The sequence below is a fragment of the Cnephaeus nilssonii genome, assembly GCF_951640355.1.
Source record: "Cnephaeus nilssonii genome assembly, chromosome: 20".
NCBI classification, from domain to species: Eukaryota; Metazoa; Chordata; class Mammalia; order Chiroptera; family Vespertilionidae; genus Cnephaeus; species Cnephaeus nilssonii.
In genome coordinates this window covers 39,644,097-39,658,162 of record NC_137091.1, presented here as the reverse complement: position 1 = coordinate 39,658,162, position 14,066 = coordinate 39,644,097, and the positions used below count along the sequence as shown (strand labels likewise).

The 14,066-nt window shown below is 46.5% G+C and overlaps 1 protein-coding gene across 1 annotated transcript; it reads left to right on the top strand.

Annotated features, from left to right (window-relative positions):
- Positions 1-6,710: 6,710 nt before the first annotated feature.
- On the top strand, positions 6,711-12,887 carry LOC307092523 (cell adhesion molecule CEACAM21-like; the record flags this gene model as incomplete). The annotated part of the gene is made up of 3 exons (XM_079759796.1): positions 6,711-6,774; positions 7,664-8,017; positions 12,601-12,887. The coding sequence occupies 3 exons, from the start codon at positions 6,711-6,713 to the stop codon at positions 12,879-12,881; spliced, it is 699 nt and encodes a 232-aa protein (XP_079615922.1). The 3' UTR covers positions 12,882-12,887.
- Positions 12,888-14,066: the final 1,179 nt, after the last annotated feature.

Below are 14,066 nucleotides of genomic sequence, written 5' to 3'. Positions count from 1 at the left end.
GAGGTACAAGTGCAGTAACTTGTCCTTTACTCTGGAGGGTACATCCAGCATGGCCCAGACTATTGGAGCCATAAAAGCCTCATAGATGTGGCAGATCCCTGAATTATCAGAGATGTGGATGCCCCTACAGCTCATGTTTTGCTTAAACTGCTGATCACTAGAGCTGATCCTGATGCTGCTGACCCTGTCATCACTGATATCATTGTCTCAGAACATCAACATTAGCAGGCATCACTTCCGCCCCTCAGAGCACACATGTCTTACGAAGGCATTTAGAAAACTTTCTGTTGTAGAATTTTAGACTGGAAACCTATATCATTTTATTAACCAATGTCACCCTAATAAATTCAATTTTTAAAAAAGAAAAGTTGCCATTTTGTTCAGCTTTAGTGGGGAAGCCTCTAGTTCTTACCATTAAGAATGACATTAACTGTAGATCTGTAGGTTTTTTATTATTTGAATTTGGCGTGAAATTGACTTGGAAGATGAACACATCCATTTGCCCTGCTAGGTCGGGCCGGCTTCATGAGCTCACAATCTGTGCACTCATTTAGAAGGCCCTGGTGTAGGTTTAATACTCTGCTTTCGCTGTCCTGAAATTCTTAATGACTTGAACAAAGTGCCCTGCATTTTCATTTGATACTGACTTTTCTGGTTCTGCCCCTAGGGTTGGAAAAAATGGTTTCTCCCTACTGGGAGGTGCTATTTGTAATGTGACCACCAGAGTGCAGCAACACCTCAAGGTGACCTGGAGGGACTGTGAAGGGATGAGGAGTTTTTGGCTTTTTCCCCTTCTCTGTGTCATTACAAGCGTCTAATATTCAGGACCACCCTACCTCTAACAAATATGAATAGCATTAAACATACATAATAAAGTCTACACTAAATATTGGTCTTTTAAAAAATTTTTCCCATCTAGAGAGACAGACGGTGTGTGTGTGTGTGTGTGTGTGTGTGTGTGTGTGTGTGTGTGTGTCTGTGTGTGATGGGAAAGAAAGCAGCTGAATCCTCATATTCTAAGAGAAAAAAACCTTAGACTAGATAATGCCTAAAATTGAAAAACCAGTAAGTAGCCTCAAAGCATGTTATTCAGCGATGACTTTGGTTCCACTGGGGAAGCTGCCACTGTTTGGAACAGTTGTCCTCAGCGTGCCCCAGACAGAGAAACAAGAACCTCCCTGTGATCACTTTGAAGAGAACACGCAGAGACACAGACCTTATCACAGCAACATCCAGTCACAAATACAAGAAAGAACATCCAACAGGAGGGAGTCAGGAACTGGCTTTGTTCCCAGTGTAAATATAAGACAAAGAATAACGATTTCATGTTCCAGCCACAGTGGGAGTTAAAAATCTCCTTGGGGTTGTACGTGATCACATCAAAACAATATGCCTCCTCTGGGCCTTGCACACTGATTACGATATGCCCAAGGAGCCCAAACTTTTTGCCTCTTTGTCCAAATTATGTAAGATGAACATTGTCCTGTGTTTGTTTCTGTGTTAGCTTTGTTTGTTTTTTCCATATCAGGAATATAGAATTTTAAAATATTAATTCTCGGTGTATGAACCTCCTATCATCACCAGTCTGTAAATGGTCTGTGTTTTCTTTAGAAAAGTGTTATTTATTTAACTGAAGTTATATATTTTTTTACTTATGTATTTGGAAGCAGACTGAAGTGGGAGCTTCCAGAACGATCTCCAAGGGCAGGACTGGGGATTAGCCTCACTAAGAAAACTGCTGCTACTTCCTGGATGAAAAAAACTGGGAAATGGACACACTGTGTTGCTCTTGAGCCACACCCCCTCTGCAGCCTCTATAGCAATAGCCTAAGACCCACCAGCCCTGTGGCCCTGAGTCCACAACGGGCACCTCACAAAACCACTTCCCTCCTCCAGACTTACACATTGAATGTGTTGTCAGAGATTTCAGGAATTGCTGTCTTCCACGTCTCAGTTTTTTGTGTGTTTTCCAAGGGCTTTGGAAGATAATAAGTTAAACCAATCAGGGGCAACTCTCCTAGGCATCATTGGGAAATCTCTAATGTAATATGTGCAAAAACCAAGATCTTTATTCTCCTCAACAGCCAACCTGACCCTCCCAAAGTCTTCCTCTTCTCCGTCAAGGTCAACACCATCATCCCAGGTGCTCAAGTAAGAAATATTGGCATTATTCTTAATGCCTCTCTTGCTCTCTGATCCATCGGCACACCTGCAGTCGGTCTACACAGTATAGATAGAACACAAACACTCAGGTACAAGCCACCATCACTCCTACTTGAGGTTATTATAACAGTTCCTAACTGGTCTTCCTGCTGCCTCCTAGACCCATGTTATAGCCATCTCCCCAGAGTAGGACCTGTGAATCCTTACAGATGAATTATTTAAAAACCCAAGTCAGGTCATCCTTTTCCTTTTCAAAGACCTTCTGTCACGTCACTCATACCTCAATCACACCAATATCCAAAGTCTTCTCCACAGCCCACAAAACCCCACATTAGCGCTCCTCAAAGGGCTGGTCTGCACAAGACAGGGAGATTCTACCAGAAGGTCAAGCAACTCAGTGCTTTGGTTGAGAAAGACTTGCAATGAAGAACATGTCAGCAGAAATAAACAGGACACAGAGCTATGCGGTTGGTTTACTTTCTGTCCCAGGCTCTTTAGTGCCTTGCAGACTACCCTTTGATAGCAGATGCTCAGTAAACACTCATTAAATGGATGAGGGAAACCACACAATGGAAGCCTATCATCTGTGTGACACTTGCAATGGGAGCATGTTTCTTATCAACACGAAGGCATTGCTGTCAGCCTGGGAGAAGGCCAGCAAGTGCCTGGGGATGTCCCAGGTTGGGTCTTTTTTAAAATATATATTTTAATTTATTTCAGAGCGGGAGAGAGAGATAGAAACATCAATGATGAAAGAGAATCATTGATCGGCTGCCTCCTGCACACTCCACACTGGGGATCAAGCCCGCAACCTAGGTATGTGCCCTGACCAGGATTCGAACCCAGGACCCTTCAGTCCAAAGGCTGATGCTCTATCCACTGAGCAAAACCGGCTAGGGCCAGGGTTGGGTCTTTATCCTACTTACAACCAGGAGGGAGGACAGACCCTTGGGTAGATTATGGGTCACTCACAAGGTGGATATAGGGAACGTTGTGATTTTAAGGGACTAAAGGAAGTCCAACCTCTCACTGTTATCAGATCCCTGACCTAGCAGACACCTGGTTCCTCCACCCCAGTAGAGTTACTACTAGGGGAGGAGGGTGCCCACCCTGAACTCAAAGGAATTAGGGGATAACTCCCTACACCCAAGGTCCCTGGATTGTGGTACACCTGCCTGTCATCTCTAAAGACATCTCATCAGCCCATGGTGTCCTGGGAGACTTCCTGTACAGGATGGGACAGGAAAACCCAGGATCTGTGGTTGCTTCCATCTCAGAGGGGCTGAGGGTTTCATGGGGGCCTCCCATTCCCTAACAAGAACCCACAGGCTTCCCTGATGAAGTCTTCACCTGAGCTACTCCAGCTCCAAGCCATGCAGGGAGGCCTACAGCAGATGACGGACAGGGTCACAGATGACTTGGATGCAACACCCCAATGCTACGATGGATACACACAGGGAATTTGGGGGATCAGCCCTCCAAGTTCGAGACACTCTACTAAAAGCCTCAGAAGAGACCTCAACAGGCTCTTCCTTTGAAATTTTTGGGGCAGAGAGGTCCTCCTGAAACAGCACATCCACCAGAGGAGACAGTTCTCATGACACTGGACTCATAATGCTCTGGACAATGCCTGTCCTCTCACTGGGCTCACCCTGCTCTGGGATGGAGTCAGGAGGCATGAAACCTACAGTGACTGGGCCCCAAATGACTGACCTTTCAGCTTGAAGGCCAGAGCCCACCTCTGCCCAGGTGTCAGGATCATCTCCTACCCTCTGGTCAGCATCCCTGGTGCAGCACCTGACATTGGCTGCAGGTCTCCTTTTGCTCTCCAGAGGGCGACATTTAGACACACAGACAACACAGGGAATTCACACATGAACCTGGCTTTGCCTAAGGAGCTGGAGAAGGAGCCTGATTTCCATCCCTTGCTCCCACAGGCCCTTTTGGACCCCACCCTCATGCCTGCTCCATTCTACCTGCCACTTCTAGGGCCTGAATAAAAAGGGGGGCTATAAAATAAGCCTGACAAGGCCAGTGGGTCACATGGCAGGTCTGACAAGCTCAGTGACCAAAAGTAACTGCACAGTGTGGTCTGATCACAAATGCCTAACTGGGCAGGTGATGGCAGGTCATCATGTCCCAGGCCTACAGCTTCTTTAGCAAAGGTCAGACTTTATTTACCTTAAGTGAGCCCTGTTCCCCGTTCTATGCATCTTGGATAACATAGCGTTGACACATCAAAGTAATTTTTTCTTTGCAAGACAATTTGAAGGCACCAACTCTGGGACCAGCATACAAGACCACAGACTCCTTATGTTACCTGGTTCCTTGCATAACCTCTCTACATGCTGTAAATGTTAATTATCCTGGACCCACCAATGTAAAAAACAATATGTTCTCCCTTTTGCCTTTTGTTAATTCTAGGGATTTCCTCACTATACTTTCTCTAACCTCCTAATGGATTTCATCCAATTATTTTCATTTTCTCCTTTGATTATAATCCTATCTAATAAAGATGGAATATTCAAATTGACCATCATGTCGCAACTGAGATGGTGGCACCCACAGCCAATAAGGAGGGAATATGCAAATCAACGTGACAAAGATGACGGCAGACAGGCCAGGATGCTTGTGTTCTGCCCTGCCCTGGCCGCTCCTGGCCTCTGGGCAGCATGTGAAGATGGAAGACAGCAGCCAGAGCGAAGGTCCAGGTCTCGGTTGCCACCAGCCAGAGGAAGGAAGGCCTATTCTTGCACGAATCTTCATGCATCAGGCCTCTAGTGTATAAAATAAGCTGCAAAATGGCCATTTGAGATCCTGTTAACAAGCCTATGATCTCAGTGTGGCTCAAATGAATTCATAAAAATTCTCCACGGGTTTGGATGTTTCCTATTTTGACGGGGTCTAGGAGCTCCTGCTCTCTCAGGGGCTTTGTGCTGCTCCCCACCCCATGCCTGGCACCACCAATGGGCAAGGAGAGGGGACCACAAGCAAGTCTCCCAGGCAGAGGCCAGAGGCTGCCCCAACAATCAGGGAGCACATGGACAGGCTCAGCCAACAGAAATAGAGAGGGAGGGTCTCCTTGAAATCATTCCCCACATACCTGGGAGCCCACAGCACATGAACTCCCACCACCATCTTCTTCTCCCAAGACAAACAGGACACCATCCCCTTCACACTCAGGAACAGCAGGTCCTTCTGAGACATCCAGTCCCGAGTCTCTGTCCCTGGAAGCAAAGGCCAGGCTGGTGACAGCCCGAGATGAAGGAGGGATCCCTCTGCCATCACCATCCAGCTTGACACCCCCAGAGTCACCTCTGTGGCCTTCCTGCTGGGAGGAAATCCCATCTTCCCAGCACATTTGAGAACATGGGGAAGACCTGGTACCCAGCTGGGTTTCTGCGTCACAACCAGAAATAATCCCCAGTTTAGGGCCCGTGGGGCTCTCGGTGTGGTGCTGACAGACCCAAGGCCAAGACACAGCACAGGCCAATTCTGGGGTGAGGTGGTCATCCTCCAAGGAGGACATGTGCCCCCATCAGCTTTGCTGTTGCAAGTGGGCTCCACAGGCCAGTAAGACCCACCTCCCCTGAGAGCTTGTCAGATGCAGAGTCTCTGGTCCACTGCACACCTGCTGAGTCAGAATATGCATTTTAACAGGATGTGGAGACCCTCCCTGTGCACAGGAGCGGGGGAGGGGAGTCCCACCCCACATCATAGGGTCTCCCTCTGGCAGGGCATCTATGTTAGCTGGACAGCTGCTGAACAGCATTTATTGATTTTAGATTGAGGGGAGAGAGAGAGAGAGAGAGAGAGAGAGAGAGAGAGAGAGAGAGAGAGAAAGAGAGATTTGTTGCCCCAACCAGGGATCAAGCTTGCAACCTAAGTATGTGTTGTGACCAGGAATCGAACCCACAACCTTTTTGGTAAACGGGACCATGTCGAGGCTGATGCAGCCTTTTTAAGATGTTAACTGGGCATCGCAGTCTTTACAAAGTTTCACAGGAGATCCAATGCACAGCAATGGTGACACCCCTGTGACAATTTTCCTGAGGTGGCCCCAGAACTCCTTCTCTGAGGAGAAAAGTCAAATGTAAAAGAGAGAGGGCTGTGGGGGAGGCTACTGTGCACCTGCCAGGGAGCCAGGGAGAGTGACCAGGAACTGGACGCCCCAGGCTGGTGCTTTTCTGGATGCCGTGTGCCTGTGTGTGCGAGTGTGGGGTGTGTGTGTGTGTGTGTGTGTGTGTGTGTGTGTGTGTGTGTGTGTTCAAAGGCCTCAGCAATTCCCAGGGAACTGAAATATAGAGTAAAGGTAAACTGCAAGGAGGAGACGGGGTGACAGGAAAGAGGGGAGGGAGAGTGAGCTTCCTAAGCACAGACCCCACCCTGGCCCACGTGAGGAGGGAAGTAACCTCGCCCCAGGAGGAGGCTCAGCACATGGGGAGGAGAGACGGCAGATCCCACCCGTCCGGAGAGCAGTGCTTGTGAGCCCTACTGGAGCCCAAGCTCCTCCCACAGAGGGAGAGACAGAGAAGGCAGCAGTCACCATGGAGTCCCCTTCAGCCTCTGCTCACAGAGGGCTTGTCCCCTGGCAGGGGCTCCTGCTGGCCAGTAAGGAGGGGACAATTTCTGGGGGTGGGCGGGAGGATGGGGGATAGACTGGTTAAGATCCCCTGGGGAGGACAGCCTCTGGGAGTCAAGGGAGGCTGATATTTGGACCTGAAGGGAAAGGGCAGGGGCGCAGAGTAGGATGGGGGAGGGAGTTCAACAACAACAACATCTCAGGATCTGGAAGCAGTGGAGGGCAGGAAAACCTCGATTGCTGTTCATTTCTTAAGTTGTTCCTTACTGAGGGTTGAATTTTGTAAACTGATTATAATAATAACAATTTATGTGAGGAAGCACCAGAAAAACTCCACCAGGGGCGATAAGCATTGTCTTTACCACCAACCTCAGGAATGGGCACATGTACCCCAGGGGGTGCAGGACCCAGGGACTCATTCATTCACCCACAGGCATTCAGCCTGCTGCAGGCCCTGGGGGTACAACAGAGCAGACCAGCCCCTTTCCCCCATGGAGCTCACCTTCTAGGGAGAGGATACACCAAGGAAAGATCTAGATGTGATGTCAGGTCCCCACAAATGCCATGAGGAGAACAGAACAGGGACAGGTCAGAAAGTGGAGACACCGGGCTTTTAGAGGAGGTGGTCACCACAGGTGTCTCCCAGGGACATTCTGAGGTCATCAGGGGTCTTAGGGCAGTGAGAAGGTGAGCCAGGCAGACACCTGGGGAAGAGTATTCAAAACAAACCTATAAAAATAACAGGTTCAGAGGCGCTGACGTATTGGTGGCCACGCTGCTGACCTTGGCCATGGGCGCCACACACAGACAAAGGCAAAGAGATGAAGAGATGAAGAGACTTGCTCGGTGTAAAGGGCCTCATCTTTCCATTCCAATACATAGATCCAAATATTGAACCATTTCTCTTTTCTCTTCTAGTCTCACTCTTAACCTTCTGGAGCCCGCCCACCACTGCACAGCTCTCTATTGTGCCGACCAATGCTGCCGAAGGGAAGGACGTGGTTCTGCGTATCCGCAACAAGCCTCCGGATGCTGTGGGCTTTCGGTGGTACAGGGGGGAAGGGGTGAGGTCCCATCGGAATATTGCATCTATTGTAAGGGAGTTAACAGTACAAGCACTGGGGCCTGCATACAGCGGTCGAGAGAAAGTGAACAGTGATGGATCCATGCTGTTAAAGAGGGCCACACGGAGGGACACAGGATACTACACCGTAGTAGCCTTCCTTCGAAATTCAAAAAAAGAAATAGGATTTGGATGGCTCCGTGTATACCGTGAGTGATTGCTTTCTGACTTCTGGGTGTTTTGTGGGTGAATTTTACCTCACACACAGGACTGGCAGCCCTGGACTCTCCTCCATCCCCCTCTGCATCATGTCCCAGGTTGGGTTTGGGCATTTAGTGCAGGACACACACAGTGGAGACAAACTTCCTAAGGTCGGAGTTCCCTTCCTGGATTCCTGTCCTGCAGACGTTCTCCCCAGAGAGAAGGGCCAGTCTGATGGGAGAGACTCAGCAGAGGGAGACCAGTCTCAGTCTGGATCCCTGGGCCCCTCCCCATGACCATGACCCTGAGAAAGACCCTGCAGGACTCGGTCAGAGCCTGGCCTGAGGAGCTTCCTGGAATCCTCATAGAGAAACTCAGCTCAGGAAGCCCCTTCGCAGGCCCTTCTCCTAGAGCTCCTGACTCCAAGGACCCTGGGGAGTGTGTGCCAGGTTGGGTTTGAGCTCCTGGGAAGGGCTGACAGAGATCAATGGGTTCCTGAGTGTCCGAAGCACAAGGCTTCTGAGCTGGTCATCCGCCAGGGCTCAGCCCAAAAAGCTACATCTGGGCAGAAATGGAGTCTGGTCCTTCGCCTGAGGCTATGTGTGAAGAGCACAGCTAGATAAGGTCCCCGGGTCATTAGACGACTATTCTGGGGGACTTAGGAGAGTGAAGCGAAAGGTAAGTATCCCCAGGGAGGAACAGAGGAGAAAAGATGGTCCTGGCAGCTCCTCACCCACCAGGGACCAGCCCAGGGGATTCTCTCTTAGAGTTGATCAAGAAGAGATACCTCTTATTAGAGCATCTTTAGTTAGATACTGTGAATATTTCATGATTAATACACTGACAACCGGGCAGTCAAATATCTATCCTCCTTCACTGAAAAGAAACCGAGGCACAGGTAGACACAGTCACTAAAACAGAATCCCACAGACCATGAGCAGCTGATCAGAGTCAGCTGAGGTCTGTCTGCAGCCAGATCCCTGTCCTCTCCTCCGCCCCGGGGCCTGTTAGGTGTCTGTGGATCGCTAGACCAACCATTGGTTCAGATCCTTTCTTCTTAGGCCAGGACTCCTAGCTCGAAGGGAGAGATTCTGGTCTGGGGAAGGAAAGGAAATGGAGAATTAATCTGTTTTTATGCTAAAACTGAATAACCTGCAGTAACAGTCAGAGTCAGTGCTGGGAACACCCAGGCCTTCCCCTCAGGTGGCTGATCCACTCCTCCCTGCACTTCCTCCCTGCACTGAACTTGAAACCACTTATTTGTTTCCTGTGTGAAGGTGTCACTCCCACTGGATAGAAAAGAAAGGACTTTGCCTGCTCTCTCCTCACTCTACACCAGTTCAGGGACCATCATGTAACACTCTGTTTCTTTTGATGAATTAGGAAGAAATATCAGGGGTCCTCAAACTTCTTAAACAGGGGGCCAGTTCACTGTCCCTCAGACCGTTGGAGGGCCGGACTATAGTTTAAAAAAAACTATGAACAAATTCCTATGCACACTGCACATATCTTATTTTGAAGTAAAAAAAAACAAAATGGCAAAAACACCTGCATGTGGCCCGCGGGCCGTAGTTTGAGGACGCCTGAAATAAATGGTGATTGAATCAATGAATAAATAAATGATCCAAAATCTCTTCAGGAACTGGAACCTGGATGCAGAGTCCTTAAAATTCTGGCCACAAAGGACAAACCCCCTGTCCCTGCCCCATGTCTCGGATCCTTTGCTGCCCTTTAGAGAGATAGTCCTTCCAACAATTGGAGTATTAATAATAATTTTCACATATGGAAGATTTTAAATTATTTCCAAATTTATATTTCATAACCACCAAACACAAATGGTTCACAAGGGTCAGAATATCAGCAAGTCCATGCTACTCTATTGCCGTCCCTCACCCTTTCTGTATCTGCCCTCAGCAGAGGGAGAATGACTTTAATGACCAAGCTTTAGCCTGTGCTCACTCTTTTCTAGCTCATTCCTCAGACTCTGCTCTGTATGACTTACTGGCTCACTGGCTCATGTCAGTCACTCTTACCTGGGAAGGCCTGCTCAACCTCTTGGCCCAGGGGCCTGAGTAGTCAACTGACCATGGGGTTGCTCCTGGTCCCCATGTGTTATTTCTCCTCAAAGCCCAGGCTGTAGAATGTCCTGAAAATGGTGTTTCATAGAAACACACTTCAGCTGGACAGTGGAGGTATGTGCAGCTGGAAGGAATGGTCTCCTGTCAGCCAGGCAGTCAGCTCGTCTGTGAAAATCCAGAAGAAATCTGGGGTGGTCTCTGGCTCCCAGTCTTATGTCTTTCCATGACCAAACCCTGATACTTAACTGTCACCTGAGAAAGCCTGTGCTTTCTCCCATTCACAGAGCTGGAGGCCTTACATTCCCTGAGCACTCAGACCCTCATGCATTTGTCTTGTAATACACAGATCTGCCATATTCTTTTAAGGACTCATGTTGGCTGAGAGGTGAGAGGTCCAGCTCTGATTGAAGAAGCCTTTGGGGGACTCAAAGGTACCACACCTGGCAGTGTTCTCTCTGTCACCTGCACAGTCAGGTACCCACACCCAACATCACAAGCAACAACTCCAACCCTGAGAGTTTTGATTTGCGTTTTTGTGTGATAGTGATGTTGAGCATCTTTTCCTGTGTTTGGTGGCCATTTGTGTATCTTCTCTGGAGAAATGTCTATTCAAGTGCTTTGCCTATTTTTAAATCAGGTTATTTGGTTCTGTTGTTGTTTTATTGTATGAGTTCTTTGTATATTCTAGATATTAATCCCTCATCTTATGTATGATTTTCAAAATATTTTATTTCATTCCATAGGTCACTTTTCACTGTTTATTTTGTCCCTTGATGAACAAATGTTTTCATTTTAACAAAATTCAATTTATCTAATTTTTTTGCCTGTGTTATTAGTGTCATGTTTAAGAAATCATTGCCAAATCCATGTCATAATGCTTCCCCCTAAGAGTTTTATAATTTTAGGTCTCACATTTAGGATTCCATCCATTTTGACTGAATTTTTGTGTCTGGTATAAGCAACAGTCCACTGCATTTGTTTTGCATGTGGATATGAATATTCAACACCATTTGTTGAAAAGACTGTCCTCTCTTCATCCAAACCATTTGCTTGTGTCTTTTGGTGAATAGAAGTTTTTGTGCCACTGGCACACTATTTTAGTTACTTTAGCTCTGTAGTAAGCTTTCAAAGTAGAAAGTATGAAACCTCCAATTTCATTCTTCTTCTGTAAAATTGTTGCAACCATTTGGGGTCCACTGAAATTCCACTTGTATTCTAGGATGTATTTTTCTATTTCTACAAAAAAGTCAGTGGAGTTTTTATAAGGATTGTGTCAAATATATAGATAAGTGGGAGTCTTCCAATCCATGCACATGGATGTCTTTTAATGTATTTGTTTCTTCTTTACTTTCTTCCAGAAACATTTGGTAATGTTCAGTATATACATTTTCCTTTTTATTAAGTTTAATCCTAAGTATTCCATTCTTTCTGATGCTATTGTAAAGGGAACTGTTTTCTTAATCCGTTTTGGGATTGTACATTTTTGTTGCAAACAAGTAGAAATGATGCTGAGTGTTGATTTTTGTCTCCTGTAACTTTGCCTTATTTATTCTTTCTAACAAATTGTGTGCGTGTGTGTGTGCGCGCGCATGCGTGTGCCTTAATCTTCAAGGTTTTCTCCATGTAAGGTTATGTTGTCTTTCTTAAAAGATTATTTTCTTTTTTTTTCAATTTGGATACCTCTTATTTTATCTTCCTGCCTATTTTTTCTGGCCAGGACTTCCATTACTATGTTGAAAATTGGGGAAAGTAGCATCTTGTCTTGTTCATGATCTTAGTAACATTTTCCAAGTATCTCCATGGAGTATTATGTAAGCTGTGGGCTTTCATGCGTGGCCTTGACAATATCGAGAAGTTTCTTTATATTTCTACCATCTCTTGTTAATTTAATAACCACTTCTCTAGCAATTTTGTTCATGGTGCTATTCAATGTGCTGGCCAGGAAATAAAGTCCTGTTCAGATTGAGGAATCCTTTAGATGGAACTTCTTCCAATCCAAGGTCATGAAGACTGGGGTGGGCCATCTTTATTGCCTAATGAATTATTTAACAAAGGGTAAATGCTTTTTTTAAAACTTTCTGTAAAGTTCCCTTGGCCTCAGAGATGGACAGATATGGTAAACCCACATTCTCCAACATACATGGAAGTTTACATGAAAAGTGGGACCTGATCATATTTAAAGTCAAAGTTTTAGGAAAAAATCAATAAAAGCTCATGAAAGTTTTATCTTTATGATGAGGTTATTGGGCTGGAAAGGGTTTCATGTGCTGATACTACAGAGATGTCTGTGGGAACAGGTCAGGGGTCACCCTGGTGTGATCTGGGGTCAGAGAGGAGGTGCAGTCTTCCTAACACATTGTCACCTGATCAAAGACAGTGGTCCTTCTGCAGAGGCCAGGACTATCCTCTGGTGACCTTACACTGGGCAGTGAGAGCCTGAGAGGTCTGATTTATTTGTGTGGCTCCAGGCCCCTAGCTCACTCTCAATAGTCATACCCTCTGTGTCTCTGCAGAGCCTGTGAGAGTGCCCACCCTCCTAGCCAGCAACACCACAGTCACGGAGCATAAGGATTCCGTGGTCCTGACCTGCTACACAAATGCAGTCTCCACCCAGTGGTTCTTCAATGGCATGAATCTGCGGCTGACGGAGCGGATGAATCTGTCCTGGAAGAACAGAACCCTCACCATAGACCCCGTCAGGAGGCAGGATGCTGGGAACTACCAGTGTGAAGTGTCCAACCCCATCAGTTCCGCTGAAAGTGCGCCGGTTGAGCTGGATGTAAAATATAAGTGACCCTCCTCCTCTCCTATAGGTTACTAAACTCTGAATAATTTTTTGCACTCTTTAAATAGATTTGTTGTGAGGGTGGAAGGTCCTTAGAAGACTTACATTGAGTCAATAAATACACAAAAATCAGAGCTGACTTTGTCATTATTTTTTATTAAGGTCACCTTCCACACCAGATCACACCTCTGATTTGTTTTAGTTGCACCATCTCCACAGTAGAGGTGACACTGAGTCCCTCAGAGGATGGTCAGTGGCTGTGTGATGACTGGTGGTAGTATGTGATGAGGTCACAGGAATTTGAGCTCTGTCCCTCTTTCAGGGGGGCCAGATGAGGGTGCCTGGAAACTGTTGTGGACAACAGAAATACACAGAAGGACACCCATGTTGGTAGCAACACTGATCTTTTTTTCTCCCTGTTTGACTTCTCCCCCCAAAATTTCTTAAGTTTTCTTGGGTATTTTTGTTTTAATGACAATAGACTTAAATGCGACTCTATTCTCCTTGTTAATAGTATATAATTGGAAATGTTGCTAATACAACCAAGGCTTTGGCTCAAATGTCCTAGTTCAGTGAGATACACACAGAATTAGAAATGACCTCACCCTTTATGGAGCTAAGTTTGAAATGAAGAGAATTTTGGAATCTCTTGGAGAAGAGGGCATCCCCCAATGCTAGAGAGACTGCAAGTGAAGCATGAGGATGAGGATTCCTAACCTCAAGAGGCTGTTAAAAGTCCCATCTTAGGTTTCATAGAAACACCTGCATCAGAGCAAACTATTAGGTAAATGTCAGTTCCTCTGCACTTAGGTCACTAATCAGGCCAAATCCAGTGACATCAGCCATGATGTAGGATCAAGAGTACTCTTCTTCCTTGGAGATGTCATTTCCTCAAAGGGAAGGTGACTGTAGAGAGAAATGTAAAGTCTTCATGGAAAGCACAGCCTTCTGGGAGATCAGATACTGACTGTGTTCAGGGTCTGTCAGCTATTTTGCATCTGTTTATAAATGGCTGGGAATTGCACCTCTTTATAAATTGCAGTAGCTGGTGGAGATGCAAACCAGGTCTTGGCTGAATGAAATTTAGTTGTGTTTCCTTCAACTCTGCAGAAAGCAGTTTTGTTATGACCCTGAGGCCTTAGTGTTCCCTCAGACAGGCTCTTCCTGACTACAGGTCTCTGATCTCTATATTTT